Source organism: Rutilus rutilus (genome assembly GCF_951802725.1).
Source record: "Rutilus rutilus genome assembly, chromosome: 13".
In the NCBI taxonomy this organism is placed as follows: Eukaryota; Metazoa; Chordata; class Actinopteri; order Cypriniformes; family Leuciscidae; genus Rutilus; species Rutilus rutilus.
In genome coordinates this window covers 11,433,337-11,453,535 of record NC_140218.1, presented here as the reverse complement: position 1 = coordinate 11,453,535, position 20,199 = coordinate 11,433,337, and the positions used below count along the sequence as shown (strand labels likewise).

The window sequence follows — 20,199 nt, the reverse complement described above, 5'->3', positions numbered from 1 at the left end:
TGGCATTTGACTGTATATTGTTTTTGATATTTGGTTCTTGCATGTTTTTTTCCCTACAGCAGTTGGACACCTTTTTTTAAAGACAACATGAAAACAAAACATTTATTTACTTTTTTTTATTTTATGTTATTGTGCACAATTAATCAGTGCATGTTATTTTAAAAGAACCACTTGTTTTCAGGAATTTAATGTAGTAACTTAGTTTTTTGCTGCGCGACTGGCCATGTACGGTAGTCAAAATATTAATTTCACGATGACTTTTCATAATCAAGTCCCACCTTGAAATATTATTTCATTTAGACATTAAATGGGGTGTTATTGCAGTTTCATGTTGTCTTTCCACTGGTGGTTATGTTTAGGGTTACTTACTCTGTTTTTCCTTGATCGGTTGGTCTCACTTAACTCAAAACATTTTAAAACATGCATGATTCACTGTCACCAGCAGATATATGCAAATGGGTAACCTAATCTGGGCATATGAAGTTATGAATGCATGTGATGGGATTCATATGTCAAGTGCTTTACTTTTGGATGTTTACCCTGCTTATTTAGGACTTTTGTTGAGAATGTGCATGTGTGTGTTGTCCAGGTACGCGTCGCATGCCTCTTACCCCATGGGAGAATACAATGATCACGCGACTACAGACACCAACACACTCCTACCTGGCCAGGAGTCGCAGCGCCATGTCTTTGTCTGGAGAAGCAGGTAGAACACAAACACATGCACAGCATGAAACAATCTAATACACTTTTTTTTATGTTAATTTTGGTCACAGATAGGGTGGGAAATTAACTTTCATCAGCTGGTTAATGGCCAATTTAACCAGCAACCTTTTACATTTTTTATTCAATTTTCAATTCAAATGTATAAAATAACATGCTACAAACCTGTAATTGAATTGTGCATGTGTTGCTTTAAATTCTTGTTAAATGTTAAGCTAAGAGACATCTTACTGGTTTTCATGCCACGTTGGTCGGTACATACGCAAAATGACCTGACACTGCACAAGTGCCTGCATGTCTCTGGTGGCAAGTGTTAATTTTACACCCTAGCTAGTGAAGCGTTCTGTCAGACCTGACCAGTGTTGAGGTAGAATTGTTTCTTATTTAACCATGTTTTAAAAATAGTATAGCTTTTCAAGCCATCTTCTGAGAAGTTACGATGAGGTGTGACTAGAAAAGAGAAACAAATATTATAAAATCATATAAAAGCTATACAATTTTTTTTTTTTTTACATCTGAGTTACTGTTATGCTTCTAAAAAAACGTATATAGCTTCAGTGTTGTTAACTAACTAAACTTTTTGATAGTAACTTGTAGAATAGCTAGAAAGTATGAGAAGCTCATAGCTTGACAATGACAAGATGCATTTTCAAAGTAGCTTTTACTTATACAATAGCTGAACGTCAAGATGTTCAGTGTGAAAACACATTTACAAAGAAAGAGAGCAGAGAAAGAGTACTGGAGAACTGTGAGCTGTTTCTGGCAAGGCCCCTGTCTTAAAACAAAACACCTCTTTTAGACAGACTTCTTTCTGCAACAGCTTTGCCCAGTTACTGCCCTCTGCATCTAAAACTGGTGTGTGTGTGTGCACAAATAGAGCTGATGCTAATCTCTTGTGTGTATTTATATGTTCTGTCTTTTTCTTGCTAATTGTTTGGTTTTTTTTTTCTTCTTCTGTTTGGGGATTCTGTTATCAACTGATTAAATTAAAGGCTTCTAAAATGGGCAACTGCATCATCATTTGACTATGAGGATTTGAATTGTCTGCATTCAGAATGAAATACTACCCTACTGCCTGCTGTTTTCATAATAGTGTGTGAAACACTTCACAGTGCAAAAAGAAAAAGTATGCTACGTTGTTGTCAACCTAATCATTTGTGAGACGTCCAGTTTTTGTTTAGGAATTAACAATGTTATTTTGCGGTTTTATTCCAATTTAAGTTCACATTTAGACAAATGGCAATGCTTTGCATACAGTAAATGTACATATTAAACAGTATACATTATAAATTGTATGGTAGTATGCCATTACGAACATGCTCTCAGATTGTCCTCCATCAGTGATGATCAGCGTTGCCTAATTTCTGTCTAGACTCTAGAGCTTTGTAGATACTAATACACACTTTCTTCTTCTTCCCTTTCCACTTTTCCACCACTCATTCATCCCTTTTTTTACCTTTTTTCTTTTGCGCACCCTACTTGCTGTCACTCCTCTTGTCCACAATGGATCAATTTAATTTTTTCATAATACACCCTGGTTGGTTAAACTTGATCGTGGTACAGTGACCCCCGTTTGTCCTCGCTCAGCCTCCTGTCACCCAATGAGCACCATGTCCTTCAAGTCCATCCAGTCACGCAGCGCCGAGCGACCAATCAAAGCAGGCCTTAATTTTGAGAGACCAATCAAAGCAGGGTTCATCCCTTCGGACGGCAGCTCTCGCAGAAAGACCACCCAGAATATCCTGGTATGGTATTGGTGTAAATATGTACTTAAGAGTCTGTGTAGGGCAATTGCAACGTGTTGATCTTTGCATAATGTAGTATGGAAGTACTCTCGAAAGATGTGTTTCGTGCCTCTGTGTATAGATTGATAGGAAGGATAAGGACTATGTGAGGAAGTCATGGAGTAACCTGTCATATCCCACTCCCAGTCTGAGCCTGTTCACACCCAAGAGATCTCCCTCTCCTGTCAGTGATCGCAGCAGGGTCACCAATCCATCCCCCAACAGGTATAAGCACCATTTATAAGATGAGGAATAAGAGTATATTCAGTATTTCATTCTGTCTGAAGATGCATCTAATTTTCACAACCAACCTGGAAATTTGTGGAAATATTTGCACAATTTGTTTTGATTTTTGGATGTTTTGTTGGGTAAACAGTCAACCAGGGTTAGTAAATTAAAAACTAAAATAATTACAAAACTTCATAATCATCCTATGTTAAAACCAATTTCTGATTTCTATAGTTACTTGTATTACATATTTATTTATTTATTTATATTTGCTGCGAGTTTTGCTGGACAGAATGAAAAGGACTAAAACTTTTCCCTCACTGATTAAATAATTATTTTTTAATTTTTTTGGTCTGTTCCTCAGGGCCTCCACTGCTAAACCCTCTCAGAAGGCGTTTAACCCCAAAAAGTCCAGGTCTCCTCCTCCCCCAGCATCAATTCCACTGTCTCCTAGTAACCCCTCCTTATTGCCAGGCAATCTCAGGCCCAACAGAGTGACATCAGAGAGCCCGAAAGTTACCCCAGAACGAGAGGGGGGCAAAAAAGAGGACGTTGAACCTCCTAAAATTGAACCAGAGGCTCCTGCAACTAAACCAGAGCCTTCTGCTGGTCTGTAATACTGCGCAACCATACATGAACCATCAAGTTCGATTGAACTATAGCATCATATATTATATTCCTGTGGCTCTTTCTCTTTGTAGAAGGTTCTGGAAGTTCTCCAACAGCACGGCCCTCTGCGGGCACAACAGATCCCGAGGAGGCATCTCGTCTGCTGGCTGAGAAACGACGGCAGGCCAGAGAACAGAGAGAAAGAGAAGAGGAGGAGAAGAGACAGCAGGAAGAGGCTGAAAGGTGCGTGTGAGAGATTTTCATGAGCACTGTTATTATATCCACTGTTGGGGAAGCTACTCTAAAACTAGTTGCAATAACAGCCCTGCATTTTGACAAATATTTCTGCTGATTTGCACCAAAAAAAAAAGCCTGATCGTATTACCTAACTTTATGATGCTGTCTTCAAAAAAAAAAAAAATCAACAAAAACGTACCATCATGAATACACACACACACACACACATACAATATGATACATATGTATCAGTTTTAATTCACCCACAGATATAGCAGGAAACATCTGGGTCAGGATTAGGCATAAAATAATGTCATACATGAGAAAATTAGATAGTTGTCAGGGCTCGCAAAATTTCAAAATCGCTGGTAGCCCTTCGGGCAGGCACTCTTCAGATTTTGGTAGCCCGAAATGAATTTTACTAGCCCAGAAAAAAAGAAAATTTTATTAATGTAGAAAATTGGTTAGGAGTCAAAACAATGAATCAAAAACTTTTTCAAACCACAAAATATCAACAAATATGCATCTGGTTCTAACTGAACTGATAGGTGTATGACCAGTATGGAACATGAATCAGTCTGTGTCGGTGGCTCAGCCCCCAGTGAGGGTATGATAAAATAAAGTAACACTTTAGTTTAGGGTCTAATGCTCACTATTAAGTTTCATTAACATGCAGATGGCAGTGTTTTATCATCACGGAGGTCCCGAATGTGAGGTAGGCTAGTGAGGGGGGTTCAGGGGCACCCCTGAGAATTTTGATTTCTCTTATCTACATATGTGCATTTTAAGATGTTTTGAGGGCCAAAAAAATTGGATAACAATAGCTTTAAAACCATGTAAGTGGGCAGCTGATTATTTTTCTCTCCTCATCAGCATCACACTCCTATTCTCTTTGTTTTTCTCTTGCTCTGTCTCTTCCCCTCCTAAAGCTGAGCTTTGACTGATATAGGCTTTTCATTTTTGTCTGTCAGTGAAGTAAACTTAGGGTCAACTGATAGGTTGATTTATGAATCATTTTCTCAGACGCATTAATTTACTGAAAGCTACTAGGAAAGCTAGGTAGCCTAACTAAGTTTATTCAATTCATTTACAGTATGTACACATTCATTATTGCTCTTACAGGGCTTTATAATCAAATAGGTCCTACATTTAAGGTTATTAGGGGGTTCAAATTTTTTATTTCTCTGATATGTCCATTTCAAGACGTTTGAAGGCCAAAAAAGGATAAGAAATAGCTTTAAAACAATGTCAGTGGGCAGTAGATTGTGTCAATACCTGCTCTCACTTCTTATCCATCACTCTCTCTTTTTCTCTCAGTCTCCTCATCTTGCCCTGTCTCTTCCCCACCTAAACCTGAACTTTTTTAATTTACTGAAGGCTACAAATTGTATATTAATTCTCAACATGTACACATTCATTATTAATCTTGTGCCTAACATGAAAACGGCTTTGTTAATGCTCTGTTAATGTCCCCTCACAATGACAGTAAACTAATTATTATTCACGTTATATAGGCCTATTTTCAGTTCAAAATGGCGAAATTCGACAAAAGTATATTCGTTTGTCTGATTATTTTTGTCATTCGTTTCACATTTATGACCTAAAAAAGCTGTCAAATATGAAATGTTTAGTTTAGCTACTTACATCTTATCTCGCACTTGACCGTAAACTGAAGCGTCAGTCGCTCTGCTCAAATTCGCGCTCAGCAGCTTCTTGTGAACATAAAGCCCGCCTACTTTGATTTGATTGGTCATCTCAAATATTCTGACATTGACCGACCAATGAGACTCAGATGAACACACACACACACCTTTCTGACGTGCGCTCTGCTCTGCGCCGCTGCGGATTGAAGATGAAAAACGCGCTGAATCTGATTATAACAACTGAAGCGAACACTATTTCAGATAGCCCATCGGGCAGGCCGGTTATGCATTTTGGTAGCTCGACTGGAAAACACAATAGCCCCGGGACGTCGGGCAGGCGATTTTGCGAGCCCTGGTTGTATTGTAACCTGGCTCAGAGGAAGAGAGGAATCATGTATCTGTGGCAGTTTTTCAATAACTGATACAAGATTTCTTCACCTTACAAATGGATGTTGAAATCAAAAATGCTATGAAATCATGTTTTGGGGGAAACTGTGATGTGCTTGAGCAAAACTTTAGTAATAATTCATTCATCAAATATGTTGCAGGGTTGTGTAATCTAGTGTTGTCTAAATGTACACTGAACACAACCAAAGCACTATACATTAGTTTATTTTGAAAGAATCTTTTGAATGATCATGTGCCTGTGTGCGTGCAGGCGCAGCAGGGAGGAGATGGCCCGGAGGAAGGCAGAGGAGCGAGCCAAGAGAGAGGAGGAGGCGCAGCGGCAGGCAGAAGAGAAGAAGAGACGAGAGGAGGAGGAGGAGAAGCGATTAGAGGAGGAGAGAGCTCAGAGGGAGAGAGAGGAAGCTGAACGCCTGCAGAGACAGGTACACAAACATATACAAACAACAATCTCATTCATTAATCACACCAAACCGATAAATAAACGCACAACACTCAATATGTGCTTATCAACATTAGGGCTGTAAATAGATAATTCAACATTGATTGATTTTGGTGGAATTTATTTATTTATATAGACTACTGTTCAAAAGTTGGTGGCCAATAAGATTTCTTTTTTTTTTAAAGATGCATTAATTTGACCAGAAGTAACAGTAAATGCATTTTTTTTTTTATATATATAAAAAACACATTAATGCTCTAAATTTTCTTTTGAACTTCAAAGAATCTTGAATAAAATTGTACAACTAAATAATATGAAGCAGCACAGCTGTTTTTAATATTGATAATGGCCAGAAATATTTCTTGAGCAGCAAATCAGCATATTATTATGATTTCTGAAGGATCATGTGACACTGAAGACTGGAGTAATGATGCTGAATCACTTTAATCACAGGATTAAATTACATTTTACAATATATTCACATAGAAAAGAGTAGGGCTGTAATCAACCAAAGAAAATCTTGGTCGACTGAAGTCCTGAAATTTTCGACTAAAAATTACGTTAGGAAAAAAACTTTAAATTAATTAGCTGCGCACTGTGCGCAGTACTTGGTAGACTTGTTGTCCGACTAAATGAATTATAAATAAACATAAAAAACTAGTAGGCTATTTGCAGTATATTAAATCTTATTAAATCTTATAACCTAATTATTTTGCACTGAAATGAGTCTGACACACGAGTCTGTCGGCTCTGACAGCGTTGCATCACGTGCACCTGTGCAATATCATAGCCTATGATTTCCGAAAATAGTACTATGTTGTCAACTAGTGATATCATCATAAGAACTTTTGAGGAATATGCAACATAATTTAGACAATTGTTTTTGTCATATGTATTATAATAACTGACAGACACTATAATTTCAGCCGCTCTGTGCAGCCACTCTGTGGAGCTCAGCTTCGCGGCTGAGACACGAATAGACTATTAGCTGCTAACTTAAAAAAAAAATGCTGCCACACTTCCGATGTCTTTGTTGACATGGTAGAAGAGGACTGACTGACTATGAATTAAACGCTCTCACAATTAAATAAATAATATTCAGCAAACCTTCTAGTAGCCTACTTTCTTCAGTCTGTCTCTCTTCTCCAGTGGATTGGGCTAATCCAAAAGAAGTGAAAACAAGGGGGGTGTTCTGAAGATAGACTGTTACCTGTGAAACAGGGGTGCTCTGAAAACACCCCCATTAGCAATTAGTGCTTTCCACCTGATGAAATGAACGCGGCAAAAAATCGACCAATCAGAATTTTGGTCGAGCCAGAACGTATCGACCAAATAATCGACTAATCGACTGGGAGATTACAGCCCTAGAAAAGAGTTATTTTAATTTGTAATAATATTTCATAATATTACTGTTGTTTTTGATTGTGGAACTTACCGACCACAAACATTTGAAAAGTAGTGTATATATGTATATAATTTTTTTTTTTTTATAAAATACATATATAATGCATAATATGTATTATTTGAATGCATATGAATATGAATATAGTCCAATTAAATTTGTACAAACAATATATTGGCACTTTCTAAAGCCACTTTTTTTGTAATATGTGAACTAACCAACATTTTTCACTTGATTAATCTCAAAAACATGTTAAGTTTGACAGCCCTAAAGTTAATGCATGCTGAATAATGCATATACTGTACGTACAGTTTCAAATGCCAGTGTGTTTTGTGTGGCCCTGTATGTGCAGAAAGAAGAAGAAGAGGCTCGCCAGAGAGAAGAGGCAGAGCGTTTACGTCTGGAGAGAGAGAAACACTTCCAGAAAGAGGAGGCTGAGAGAATGGAGAGGAAGAAGGTAAACAAGTTCATTTTATTGAGTGACTTTTAAGGTAATTACAGGATTTTACAGTTACCTGATTGTGTTCTTGTCTGTCACAGCGCCTTGAGGAAATTATGAAACGCACACGCCGATCTGATCAGGTAAAGATGTAAAGTAATTGCTGCTGCCTTACCCATTTGCTGCTGAAGTGCTGGCTTTTTCTCTAACACACTTTCTGTTTTACACATCTTGTGTTTTGAAGAAAGCCACCCCACAGAGAAATGGAGATGTCAGCCAGCAGAGCGGACAGGATTCAGGTGAACTGTCATTTTTACATGTACATGTGCTCCATAGTGTTTCCTCCCTGACCTTACCTCTTCCTCTTAATCTGACATCATTAATGTCCCTCTCTCTTGTCTGTCTCAGTGATTTCAATATCCAGCAGTCCCTCAGTGAGTGTGTCGACCCCTCAGGCTCCGGAGACCTCTGAGACCGGACGCAGTGACAGTAACGGACTCTCGGACCCCAGCTTCATCACACCCATACTGCCCACATCAGGTCACAGGTGAGATTTCTTTCACAATTAATCATAACAAACATGAAAAGCCGAGCCCTGGTAGTTGACGTGATTTGAAACACATGTTCAGTTTGATTCCAACTTGCATAATTTCCCATTCTGTCCAAAAATGTAATAAACAAAACACAATGTAAAAAATAAATTATATGTATTTATTATTAATAATAATAATAATAATAATAATAGTTAGTTAATTAATAATAATAATAATAATAATAGTAATAATAATTTTTTTTTTATTAATTATTAATACAATAGTTTATTAAAATAATGGCTATCTATCTATCGATCATATCTGTCATTGTTTTTGTTGATCAGTCTGTCTCTATCTATCTATCTGTTAAATCTGTCATTGTTTTTGTTTATCTATCTATCTATCTATCTGTCATTGTTTTTGTTTATCCGTCTATCTATCTATCTATCTATCTATCTATCTATCTATCTATCTGTCATTGTTTTTGTTGATCTATCTATCTATCTATCTATCTATCTATCTATCTATCTATCTATCTATCTATCTATCTATCTATCTATCTATCTATCTATCTATCTATCTATCTATCTGTATTAAATAAACACCTTTATTTGTCTTTATATTAAGAAAGCAATATAAAAATCCCACATTGCGATGCTTACTGTACATTAGGTATGTGCTATTCTAGTTTACTATTGAAATTGCTTTGAATTGTCCTCATTTCAAAGTCACTTTGGAAAATTGTTTCTAGTTTAATGTAGAAAATGGTCTGACACTAATGTTGATCTGCAGCTCTACTGTCCTCTACTGGTGACAGGAGGAAGTCCAACTTTATTTTGTATAAGCTTTTGATAATTCATTAACAGACAGTATGAAAACTATCTGCATTTATTCATTAAGTAAACACTTTTATCCAAAGCTACTTACAAATGAGAATACAAGCAGAAGCAGTTAATTCAACAATATGCTTAATCAGAGAAACTTGAACTTGATCTATAAAAAAATAAATAAAAAAACAGTTTGTAATCTGTGACTTTTTCTTCACTGCAAGTGTGACTGCCCAACTCAGAGAAAACGGTGGTGTCACAGAAGCCTTCGAGGAGGTCATAGAGCTTCCCATGGCGAACAAACTATCCCGTCAGGATGGAGATGGAGAGGAAGTGGAAAATGAGAAAGACGAGGAGAAGAGGAAGGTTCCCATATTAGCTTTCAGAGAGAATGGCAGCACGCATAACGTGAGTGGACCGGAGGAGGACCCGGCACAGTAAACACTTCTCTCAGGTCAGTCAGTCTGGACACAACACTGATTTTATTTTTAATTTTTTTTGGGTGACATACCATGTCCCCTTTACCTTATTTTGATTTAATTTAATTTTTTTCATTATAGATATATGAACATTTATAAATGTGGAAGTGCAACCTGCAACACAGGAAATAGAGTCCGAGGGAGACCCCTCACTGTACTTCCCTTCATCTGACACTTAGACACCTAAAATGGCAAAAACGAAACGTGTCCTCGCAGCTGAGACCGATCTCTTGGCTTCTCCTTCCTGTAATCAGCTCCTGTCTCCCCAAACTGAAGTGGTACGCTCCAGGAAACCACATCTTCCGTCATTTGGGGAGTCGTGGTGACTGTGAAGGCACATTTAGTACTTGAAGAAAAGTGTCGCCGCTGTCGTGGAAGCTTCCTGTGAAGTGCTAACCATAAGGAATGTGTGACGAGAGAATGATGTTTGTTGTGTTTGGGTAGATTTATGGCGAAACCTCGTAGTTTTGCTCTCGTTATGCCAGCAATTGAGTGGCTGAACTCTCCGCTTAGTTTTATAATTAATGTTCGAATGAAGAGAACTTATTTTCTGCCCTCTTTGTAAAGCTTGAACAGATTTTTGCCTCTTGAATTACGTCTCATTCCACTCCAATGTACAACGCAGTCCGAGCGAAGCAAAGCTTTCATACTTGATCTTTATTTTCTTCCTAATGTGGTTGGGTGATTTTGAATCTCATGCAACTTATCAGGAACATATCCATGTTATATTTAACTTAAAATTAAATGGGGAAAAAAAGTCATTTTTTTCACATTTTGTTAAAATTAAGCACATCCTCACAATTTCTCATTATAGTAATAATGCAAAGTATTTATATACCATTGCAACTGTTCTACTGCCTTTAATCAATACTGATTTAAACAAAACAAATTGTATTACTCCCCCCCCCCCCCATTAGATTTTAGGTTGAAATGTGACCTGGATGTGTTTTTGTGAGATTCACCCAGCTGATGGTTTGCTTGCCATGTCGTTTTGTTTAGCATTAATCACAGACACCCGAAAGCAACTTGTAATATAGAGACTTACGCGTATATGAAGAGGTTACGTCTATTTAATCGGTAGAACCCATACAAGCTAATCTTTAAAATCAAGAGATCTTTCGAATGTAATCATAACGTAATAAATAAATCTGAAATGCTGCTACCTATGTCTTTCCTCTGCCTTATCAGATGAAGTGAAGTTTTGAGGATTTGTTTGTAGAGCTGTTGTTAAAGGGCTGATTTGTTTTAGTGTTTTTTTTTTTTTTTTTTTTTAATCCTCTGTTCATCAATAGGCTCGTAACACATGCTGTCGGTACAGCCCTGTAAGTGCTGCTGCATCATGTAGCTGTTTCCATCCCGGCCCTATGAGATACAAATAATCATTATGTCATAGGGCTCATGGAAAACCAAGTATCCTATGTAGGACATATTATGAAGCGATTTCTCTTGTAAACAACAAAAGACTATCTCTGTTTTTGTTGTGATCAGTATCAGTGGATGGTCAGTGGACACCATGCAAAAAAAAAAAAAGAAGCAGCAGGGATCAATTAAATATCTTGAAATGAAGAAACTGTAAATCTTGATATGCAAACACTAAAAAAGTATACATGAATGTTGCACCAAATCTGTTAGCAGAACGGTGGGTGAAGGTTTAAAACAAGCACAACTTGTTTACTGAGACGTCAGGGACCGATTTCTCAGTGAAGACTTATTATTTATAGAGCACTTCTCATAAAGCACCCATGTGCCCTAGACCTAATCAACAGCACTGAGTACCACTTTAAAGAACTGAAGCGTTTTCTCCCTACCAAGTCGATCTATATATGCATGTACAAATGATGAAAATCAATAAAACTTTTTATCTGGAAGTGACTTAAGACTGCTTTGTGTTCCTAGTGTTACAAATTAAGTTGTCACAGTAAATTAGGGCTGTGGTTGTATGATTCTGACATTTTGCTGGCCTAGATTAAACTTTTGCATGTGGAACGATGTGATGTTTAGATCCACCAGTGTTTAATATGGTGCTAGTGTGAAGCTGATGATCTCTCTGAGGTTTAGATAAACATGTAAACATGCCCCCAAACGGGTATCTGGAAATTTTCAGTGGCTATCAAATAACATACCACAGATGATGTCGATGATGTGGAATATAATTTTTTTTTGCTATGAAGTGAAACGAGCAGTGAAACCGCTCCGCTCAGGATCCAAACGATAAAGGGAGCGACTGAAAAGCATTGAGACAGAGGATGAACCACTGCCATGTAACGCTGAATGGTCATGAGCGTTAACAACAAGGCCGTTACGGATGCAGCTTAACGCAACCACGAATGAGACAAAGAGCAGACTGAGAATGGATCCAACTTTCACCACTTCATCTTTGCGACACAACAACTCATCGTATTCTGAGTCATAGTTGTCAAGAGTGTTCATTGTAGACCGGATTCAGTGTTTCCTCTTCAGTCATGTTGTTCTGCAACATCACAAACTGTTGAACTCCCCCAACAGTTTTTATTTGAAAAAAAATAAAAATAAATTTGTGTGAGTGTGTGTGTGTGTGTGTTAGATAGAAGATAGATAGATAGTAGGTGCGGGGAGAGAGTATAGGGACGGGGAGTTAGGAGTGCTGTCGCTACTCTGCTGAATGCTGATGCTATTGAATTGCAAGAGCCTGGCTCACATTTCCCTTCACTGAACCGTGTGGAATCTTGTTTTGGGCCAGAAAGCTTATTTTATTTCATTTTTGATAATATTTTTTTGGGATATTTTATTTTATTTTATTTCCCTTTAAATTACTATATTTGATCAATAAATAAATAATAAATAAATAGTAATTTAGTAATTTAAGCACATTCCTCACATTCTTTTAAATTAAATTCAAAATAACACAATTTCATGCATAACCCTTTTAATTTAGCTCAAAATATCTTACATTGGGTGCCTTTGCCGACCTCTTGTGGAAAAAAAAATAATATAACATATTTCATGTGTCTTGACACTCTTATAGCTCTAGTCTGTTTGGAGCAAATGAGCTTTTCCGCTGGGTCCTAAAGTAAGTTTTGCTTCAGTATGCATTCACATACATGTAGACATAAAATAATTTTTTGGTAACGTTTTAGCATTTTTAGTTTAGTATTTTGAGCATTTTTAGGTTTTTCTGTGTACTGAAGCATTCCTCGCATTCCATTTATTCCTATGGGGGTCAAACTGACCCGCAAGGGAAGGATTTGTTGCTTTATTAAATTTCAACCACAAAACTCAAATCCATACATTTTTTTTGTGTGTGTATTCGTGGTTCAAGTGCGACAAAAGTCCTAGGGTCTTGGCCCCCTCTGATGAACACTAAATAAAAAATAAATAAAAAGACGAGTTGGGGAAGGGTGAGGGTTAAAGGAGAATTTGCATTGTTGGCCCATTTGGAGGCGCTAAATCTCAGCTGCCTTTGAGGGTGCGTTAAAAGTTGCACTGGGTTCTTATCATAGACAGTAAAAGAAATGGACACAGTGACCGCATTGGATTCAAAGTGAAGTCAATTAGAAGCACTCACTTCCTGATGGCTGAGCGTACTGCGCAGACTCAAACTGAGCTTGATGACGTAGATGTGACGCGAGCAACCCGTCTGTCTTCTAGTAGCTGTGCCAAGAGAAATCTGAATCATTCCCTTCCGAAACTTGCAGAGACGGAGAGTGTGAGTAGGAGCTGTCCATGAGCTAGGAGCAGGAGAAACTTTTGCTAAGTATTCTGATTAATTATTTTGTCACGTCCCCCCGATTGCCCGCTAGCTTCTCCTCCTGTCCATACGGTAATTTCTCTACTGTGCGACAGAGAGTCGCGTGGTTATGACGCAATCGTTAGCCTATTTTTACAAAAACTGCTTCTACGGGGCCATAACGTAAGATACAAGGTAATGGAGCCTTTTATACATTTTCGTGTTTCTTTAGAAATAAATAATGGACAAATGGAGTTTTTAAACGCCTCAGATGTAAAGTTATTCGCTGTCAAAGTGACGCCAAAATGAATGAGAGTCAATGGGATGCTAACAGCAGATGAGGGTCTGCTAATCAATGGCTGCCCCGGGGAAGCTTCAGTTTTTTCTGAAACATTACCCTCTTGGTTCTTATACAAATGCTATTGAAACCTGGAGACCCATGTCATATGTAACTTTAGAGACGGTCCCTAAATGTGTGAATGAGGCCAACTTTATGCCAGTAGCCTATTTCACTGGGAAATGCTTAGCGTTAAACTTTGCGTGTTACGTTTATATGCTGAGTCAATCTGCTTTGCCTTTACCGTCCATTAAGCTACTTTAAGCGTCCTGACGGCAGGAGAATAGCCTATGACATATTGAGGAAACCTTCAGTACTGCAGCACAGAGGTGCGAAATAAAGTTAAAGAAACTAAACAACCTAGATCAATATATGTCTACTATCTCAGATTTACACTTCTATTCACCGATCTCGTTCACGGTAGAAAGCTGCTCACGTACAAAAGTAACCGTGACGTGAAGACTTAAATGTAAATTTAGCTTTTGTCTTTATCAGCTTTTCCATTTACATACTGGCCTTCATAATCATCACAAATTACCGCTTGCTCCATTTCTGTAAATCCGCTAATAACTCTTTATTTTGATCGTCGCTGAAAAGACATTCTACTGACTCAAGTAGCCTAATTTTGCAACTATGTCAACATATTTTACTAACCTGAATCCTAACACCTAGAGTTAGTTTATGGGGCGCCGTTTGTAAAGCGGCTCACGCTGAAAATAACAGCAACATTTTGTCACATTTAGCTTCAAAAAATGTTTAAAAAACTGGTATGAATTTTTGACTGTCACTTTTTTAGCACATTTACAACAATATTTGTCAACTTAGAGATATTTTAAATAGTTAAATCTAAATATTAAATGTTACACCTAAATGTTAAATGTTAAATCTAAATGCTAAATCTAAATGTTAAATCTAAATCTAAATGTTAAATCTAAATATTAAATGTTACACCTAAATGTTAAATCTAAATGCTAAATCTAAGTCTAAATGTTAAATCTGAATCTAAATCTAAATGTTGAATCTAAATGTTTCTGGTGAAACTAAATATTTAACTAATATGCAAATTAAAAATGCTGGTAACCGGATTTAGATTCAACATTTAGATTTAGATTTAACATTTAGATTTAATATTTAGATTTAACATTTAGATTTAGATTTAGATTTAATATTTAGATTTAATATTTAGATTTAACATTTAGATTTAGATTTAGATTTAATATTTAGATTTAACATTTAGATTTAGATTTTACATTTAGATTTAGATTTTACATTTAGATTTAGATTTTACATTTAGATTTTACATTTAGATTTAACATTTAGATTTAACATTTAGATTTAGATTTAGATTTTACATTTAGATTTAGCATTTACCGTAGATTTAACATTTAGGTGTAACATTTAATATTTAGATTTAACTATTTAAAATATCTCTAAGTTGACAAATATTGTTGTAAATGTGCTAAAAAGTGACTGTTTAAAAAACTGGTATAAATTTTTGACGTTGAAGCTAAATGTGACAAAATGTTGCTGTTATTTTCAGCGTGAGCCGCTTTACAAACGGCGCCCCATATTAGTTGACAAGTAGTTGCAAAGTTACTTATAGTCAATAAAACGTCTAAAGTGGACCATTGAAATAAAGTGTAACCTCATTCTAATATCCTTCAGAAATGTTGAAAACATCTGCTTGATGTTTTTGTGAATATTTGTTCAGGATTCTTTGAGTAAAATGTTATAAAAGCAGCCCTTATTTGAAACCTAAGTATTTTGTAACTTTATAAATGTCTTTCTTTACGGTCACTTTTGATGTGTTTAATGCATCCTTGATGAGTAAAATAATTAATTTCCTTGATCTTTTGGAACTTTTGAACTGTAGTGTAAGATGTAATGTACATTGTTAGAATTCTTGCTTTTAACAAACACAATAAATAGAAAATAAATATGCAATTCTTATCAGGGTAGAGCAGAATTGCTTTATTTTGCACACATTTTCTTCAGTATCATCCGTAAATGTTTCTGGAATTTTTCTCCAATTAAAGCATAAAGCACTGGGTTTAAGCAGCAGTGTGAAAAAGCCAACAGTCGGCAAGCGTAAAATGCATAATCAAGATGAATGGATACCCTACAGACTGTAAATGGAGTTAAACCATAATCCTGGAAAATTCTCAAGAGCATCACAATGTTGTACGGAGCCCATCCGATGAAGAACATCAGGCCGATGCAGAATATTAGTTTGATAGTCTTGTTTCGTAGCCTTGTTCGGGCCTGCCTTATTGTCATAAACATCCTGAAATGGCAAAATCCCATGATGCAAAATGCAATCAAGAAAAAAATGCTTTGTAAATAAACTGCGACATGTTTTACTCTAATACTGTCAAATTCACAGTAAATCTTATTATCGTGTTCCAAGACTTTGCTTCTGAGTGAGACTAACAGTGCAGCCGTTCCGCTCAGGATCCAAATGATGAAGGGAGCGACTGAAAAGCCTCTCCATTTCTCCCAGTCAGACAGAGGATGAACCACAGCCATGTAACGCTGAATGGTCATGAGAGTTAAGAACAACACGCTGCTGTAAAAGCCAACATAGAACAGAAACTTCACCGCTTTACAGCCAATATCTCCAAACGTCCAACCCCAGATGAAGTACGAGGCCCAGAATGGAAGTCCAAAAGTGAACAGCAAATTTGATAGAGCCAAATTGAGAATGAACACGTTGGTCAGGGATTTGATGTTGTTGTAGAGCGCCAGAATGACCAGAACAAGGATGTTACCAATGCAGCTTAACACAACCACTAATGAGAAGAAGAGCGGAATGAGAATGGATCCAACTTTCACCACTTCATCTTTCTTACACATATGGTCTTCATAGTACAAGTCATAGTAGTCACTGTCCATTGTGTTCTCATCAGTCATGTTCGTCCTGCAATCACAAACTGACAAGATCCAATTTGTCAAGGTTCATTTTTTTGCTCGTTGTATGCTAAAAAATAAATAAAAAATACTTGGAAACTATTTTTACTAAGAAACTGCATGTACATTTTTTAAATAATTACAAAGAATTGGTGTTACACTGAATTTCTTTTCTTTTTTTTTTACAGTAGAGGATGTGTATGAAGAGTCATTAATGCAATCTCTGCGTTTTCATAAGAGGAAAAAGAAGTTATACAAGTCAGTTTAACTCGAGTAACCTAGTCAAATGCTAAACAAGGCATGACCTACCTGAATTCTTGATGATATGGATCTTGTAGTGCACAATGATGATCAGAACAGCACATTACCACAACAATATCTAGTATAAAATTAACTGGAATTTCATGAACTTTGTACATCCATGGTCACATGAAGCAGTTTAGATTAGATTAGATTAGATTAGATTCAACTTTATTGTCATTACGCAAGTACAGGTACAAGGCAACGAAATGCAGTTTAGGTCTAACCAGAAGTGCAATAGCAGCAAGTGCAGGATATACAGTGGTTCCATAAGTGCAGAACATGGATATGTACTGAATAAATATAGAGTTGAATACTATTATAAACAAAAATTTACAGATAGATTGTCCTATGAATATAATATACAGATAACTATTACTGTGAGCAGAATTTACAGCTAGATATGTACTGAATATAATATACAGATGGCTGTTACTATAAACAGAATTTTACAGATAGATATGTACTATGAATATATATACAGATGGCTATTACTATAAACAGAATTTTACAGATAGATATGTACTATGAATATATATACAGATGGCTGTTACTATAAACAGAATGTGAGCATAATATACAGATGGCTATTACTATAAACAGAATTTTACAAATAGATATATGTATAAGTTAGGCTAAAATGAGCAGTATAACAATGGATTTAAAGTAGTGCAAATTAAGTTTGGACAGGAGCTATCCGAGTGAAAGTGCAGTGGAAAGTAATTGCATATTACAGTTAAAGTACGGTATTGCAATGTATATATAAACAGTCGGTACTGTAATAAACAGTCGGCAGTGCAAATTGAGCATATTCCAGTCAAGGTAGTAGTGCAAAATGCATATGTAAACAGTTGTTACTATAATAACAGTCAGCAGTGCAAATGAACATTATAGTATTGCAAAAAACAAAATGGAGGCAGGTGTGAGGAGGGAGAGGAGAGTCAATCAGTATATGAGGGGAGTGGGATCAATGAGGGTTAGAGTTTAATAAAGAGACAGCTCTGGGGAAAAAACTGTTCTTTAGTCTGCTGGTCCTGGTCCGGAGGCACCTGAAACGCCTGCCGGAGGGCAGGAGAGAAAACAGTCTGTGGGCTGGGTGAGAGGAGTCCTTAAGAATGCTGCGAGCTCGATGCAGACAGCGTTTCCTCTGGATGTGCTCGATGGCAGGTAGTGGAGTCCCAGTGATGCGCTGGGCGGTTTTCACCACCCGCTGCAGTGCCTTGCGCTCTGCAACAGAACAGCTCCCATACCACACTGTAGCACAGTTGGTCAGGATGCTTTCTATTGCACAGCGATAGAAGTTCACCAGGATAGTGGAGGAAAGCTGATTCTTCCTCAGTGTCCTCAGGAAGAAAAGGCGCTGGTGAGCCTTCTTGACCAGGCTGGAGGTGTTGGTTGTCCAGGTCATGTCCGCCGAGATGTGGGTCCCCAGGAACTTGAAACTGGAGACACGCTCAACAGCCATTCCATTGATGTGGATGGTGTCGTGTGTGCCTCTTGACACTTTCCTGAAGTCCACGATGAGCTCCTTCGTTTTGGTGGTGTTGAGGAGCTGGTTATTTTCGGTGCACCATGTGGCCAGGTGCTTGATCTCCTCCCTATAGGCAGTCTCATCGTTGTTGCTGATGAGACCAATCACCGTAGTGTCGTCCGCAAACTTGACGATGGAATTAGATCCGTACACAGGCTTGCAGTCGGAGGTGAAGAGGGAGTAGAGAAACGGGCTTAGCACACAGCCCTGTGGTACACCAGTGTTGAGTGTGATGGACGAGGAGCAGTTGGAGCCTGATCGAACATTCTGGGGTCTGTTGGTCAAAAAGTCCAAAATCCAGTTGCTCATGGAGGTGTTGAAGCCCAGGTCTCCAAGTTTGGCTATTAACTTAGTTGGGATGACAGTGTTGAATGCTGAGCTGAAGTCAACAAACAGCATGCGTGCATAAGTGTTCTTATTGTCCAGATGTGTGAGTACAGAGTGCAGTGCCATGGAGACTGCATCCTCTGTGCTCCTATTGCTACGGTAGGCAAACTGGTGTGAGTCCAATGTGGATGGTAGAGAGTCTTTTAGGTGTGCCAGGACCAGCCGCTCAAAGCACTTCATTACGATGGGTGTGAGTGCTACAGGGCGGTAGTCATTAAGGCACTTCGGGCTGGAGTGTTTTGGCACTGGCACAATGGAAGTGCATTTAAAGCATGTTGGTACAGCTGCTTGGGCAAGAGACAGGTTGAAAATGTCTGTAAAAACCCCAGCGAGCTGCTCCGCACATGCCCGGAGTACGCGTCCAGGGATGTTGTCTGGTCCAGCAGCCTTGTGCGCGCTGATCCTGCTAAGTGCATTGCAGACATCTGTGGAGGAGAGTGTGATCGGTGGGTGGTCAGCTGAGGATTTGAGCTTGGTGGCAGTTTCTCTGTTGTCTCATCAAGCCTGCATTTATTTGATCAAAAATATATGTAATATTGTGATATATTATTACAATTTAAAATAATTGGTTTTCAGTTTATTATACTTTAAATTATCATTTATTTCTGTGATGCAAAGCAGAATTTTCAGGATCATTACTGCAGTCTATCACATGATCCTTTAGAAATCATTCTAATATTCTGATTTATTATGAGTGTTGGAAACAGTTCTGCTGCCTAATATATTTGATGAATAAAAGGTTAAAAAGACCTGCATTTATTCAAAATAAAAAAAATATTTTCTAATAATATAAATCTTCTTTACTATCACTTTTTATCAATTTAACACATCCTTGCTGAATAAAAGTATTGATTTATTTCAAAAAAAGAAAGAAAAAAAATTACTGACCCCAAATTACTGACCAGTATAGTGTATATTGTTGTTACAAAAGATTTCTATTTTAAAAAAATGTGCTTCTTTTTTTTTTTTTATTCATCAAAGTATCCTAAAAAAGTATCACAGGTTATGAAAAAATATTAAGCAGCAGAACTGTTTCCAACTTTGATAAAGAATCATCATATTAGAATGATTTCTAAAGGATCATGTGATAGACTGCAGTAATGATCCTGAAAATTCAGCTTCGCATCACAGAAATAAATGATAATTTAAAGTATAATAAATTGAAAACCAATTATTTACCAACTCCTGATGTACTTACAAACTTTCCAATGCCTCGTTTTATGAGTACAGAACCTATTTGTACTACTGTAGAAGTTTGGTACCATTCTGGGCATTATTAT

At 37.2% G+C, this 20,199-nt stretch overlaps 2 protein-coding genes across 11 annotated transcripts in view; one reads left to right on the top strand and one right to left on the bottom strand.

Annotated features, from left to right (window-relative positions):
- The window catches only part of LOC311302768 (ensconsin-like), a 53,097-nt gene extending 41,403 nt beyond the window's left edge, over nt 1-11,694 (top strand). For 3 of the 10 annotated variants that reach the window (XM_084428817.1, XM_084428813.1, XM_084428810.1), the window contains 12 exons: nt 590-706; nt 2,311-2,468; nt 2,590-2,732; nt 3,100-3,344; nt 3,437-3,587; nt 5,883-6,054; nt 7,826-7,930; nt 8,014-8,055; nt 8,157-8,211; nt 8,321-8,459; nt 9,497-9,726; nt 9,833-11,690. In XM_084428817.1, coding sequence (XP_084284943.1) covers nt 590-706; nt 2,311-2,468; nt 2,590-2,732; nt 3,100-3,344; nt 3,437-3,587; nt 5,883-6,054; nt 7,826-7,930; nt 8,014-8,055; nt 8,157-8,211; nt 8,321-8,459; nt 9,497-9,713 — 1,544 coding nt within the window. In that variant the 3' untranslated portion in view covers nt 9,714-9,726; nt 9,833-11,690. Of the gene's footprint in view, nt 1-589; nt 707-2,286; nt 2,469-2,589; nt 2,733-3,099; nt 3,345-3,436; nt 3,588-5,882; nt 6,055-7,825; nt 7,931-8,013; nt 8,056-8,156; nt 8,212-8,320; nt 8,460-9,496; nt 9,727-9,832 lie in introns of all 10 variants that reach the window. The other 7 variants (XM_084428812.1, XM_084428809.1, XM_084428811.1 and 4 more) reach the window with 5 other exon arrangements.
- A 4,058-nt stretch (nt 11,695-15,752) lies between these two features.
- Nucleotides 15,753-17,159, bottom strand: LOC311302776 (chemokine XC receptor 1-like). The gene is made up of 2 exons (XM_084428828.1): nt 17,011-17,159; nt 15,753-16,724 (listed from the first exon to the last, which is right to left on the bottom strand). Exon 2 carries the CDS (start codon nt 16,702-16,704, stop codon nt 15,766-15,768), a length of 939 nt encoding a protein of 312 aa, XP_084284954.1. The 5' UTR covers nt 16,705-16,724; nt 17,011-17,159; the 3' UTR covers nt 15,753-15,765.
- Nucleotides 17,160-20,199: the final 3,040 nt, after the last annotated feature.

Excerpts from the sequence above, each read along its gene's own strand:
- LOC311302776 (XM_084428828.1), bottom strand. The coding sequence starts at position 16,704 with ATGACTGATGAGAACACAATGGACAGTGACTACTATGACTTGTACTAT.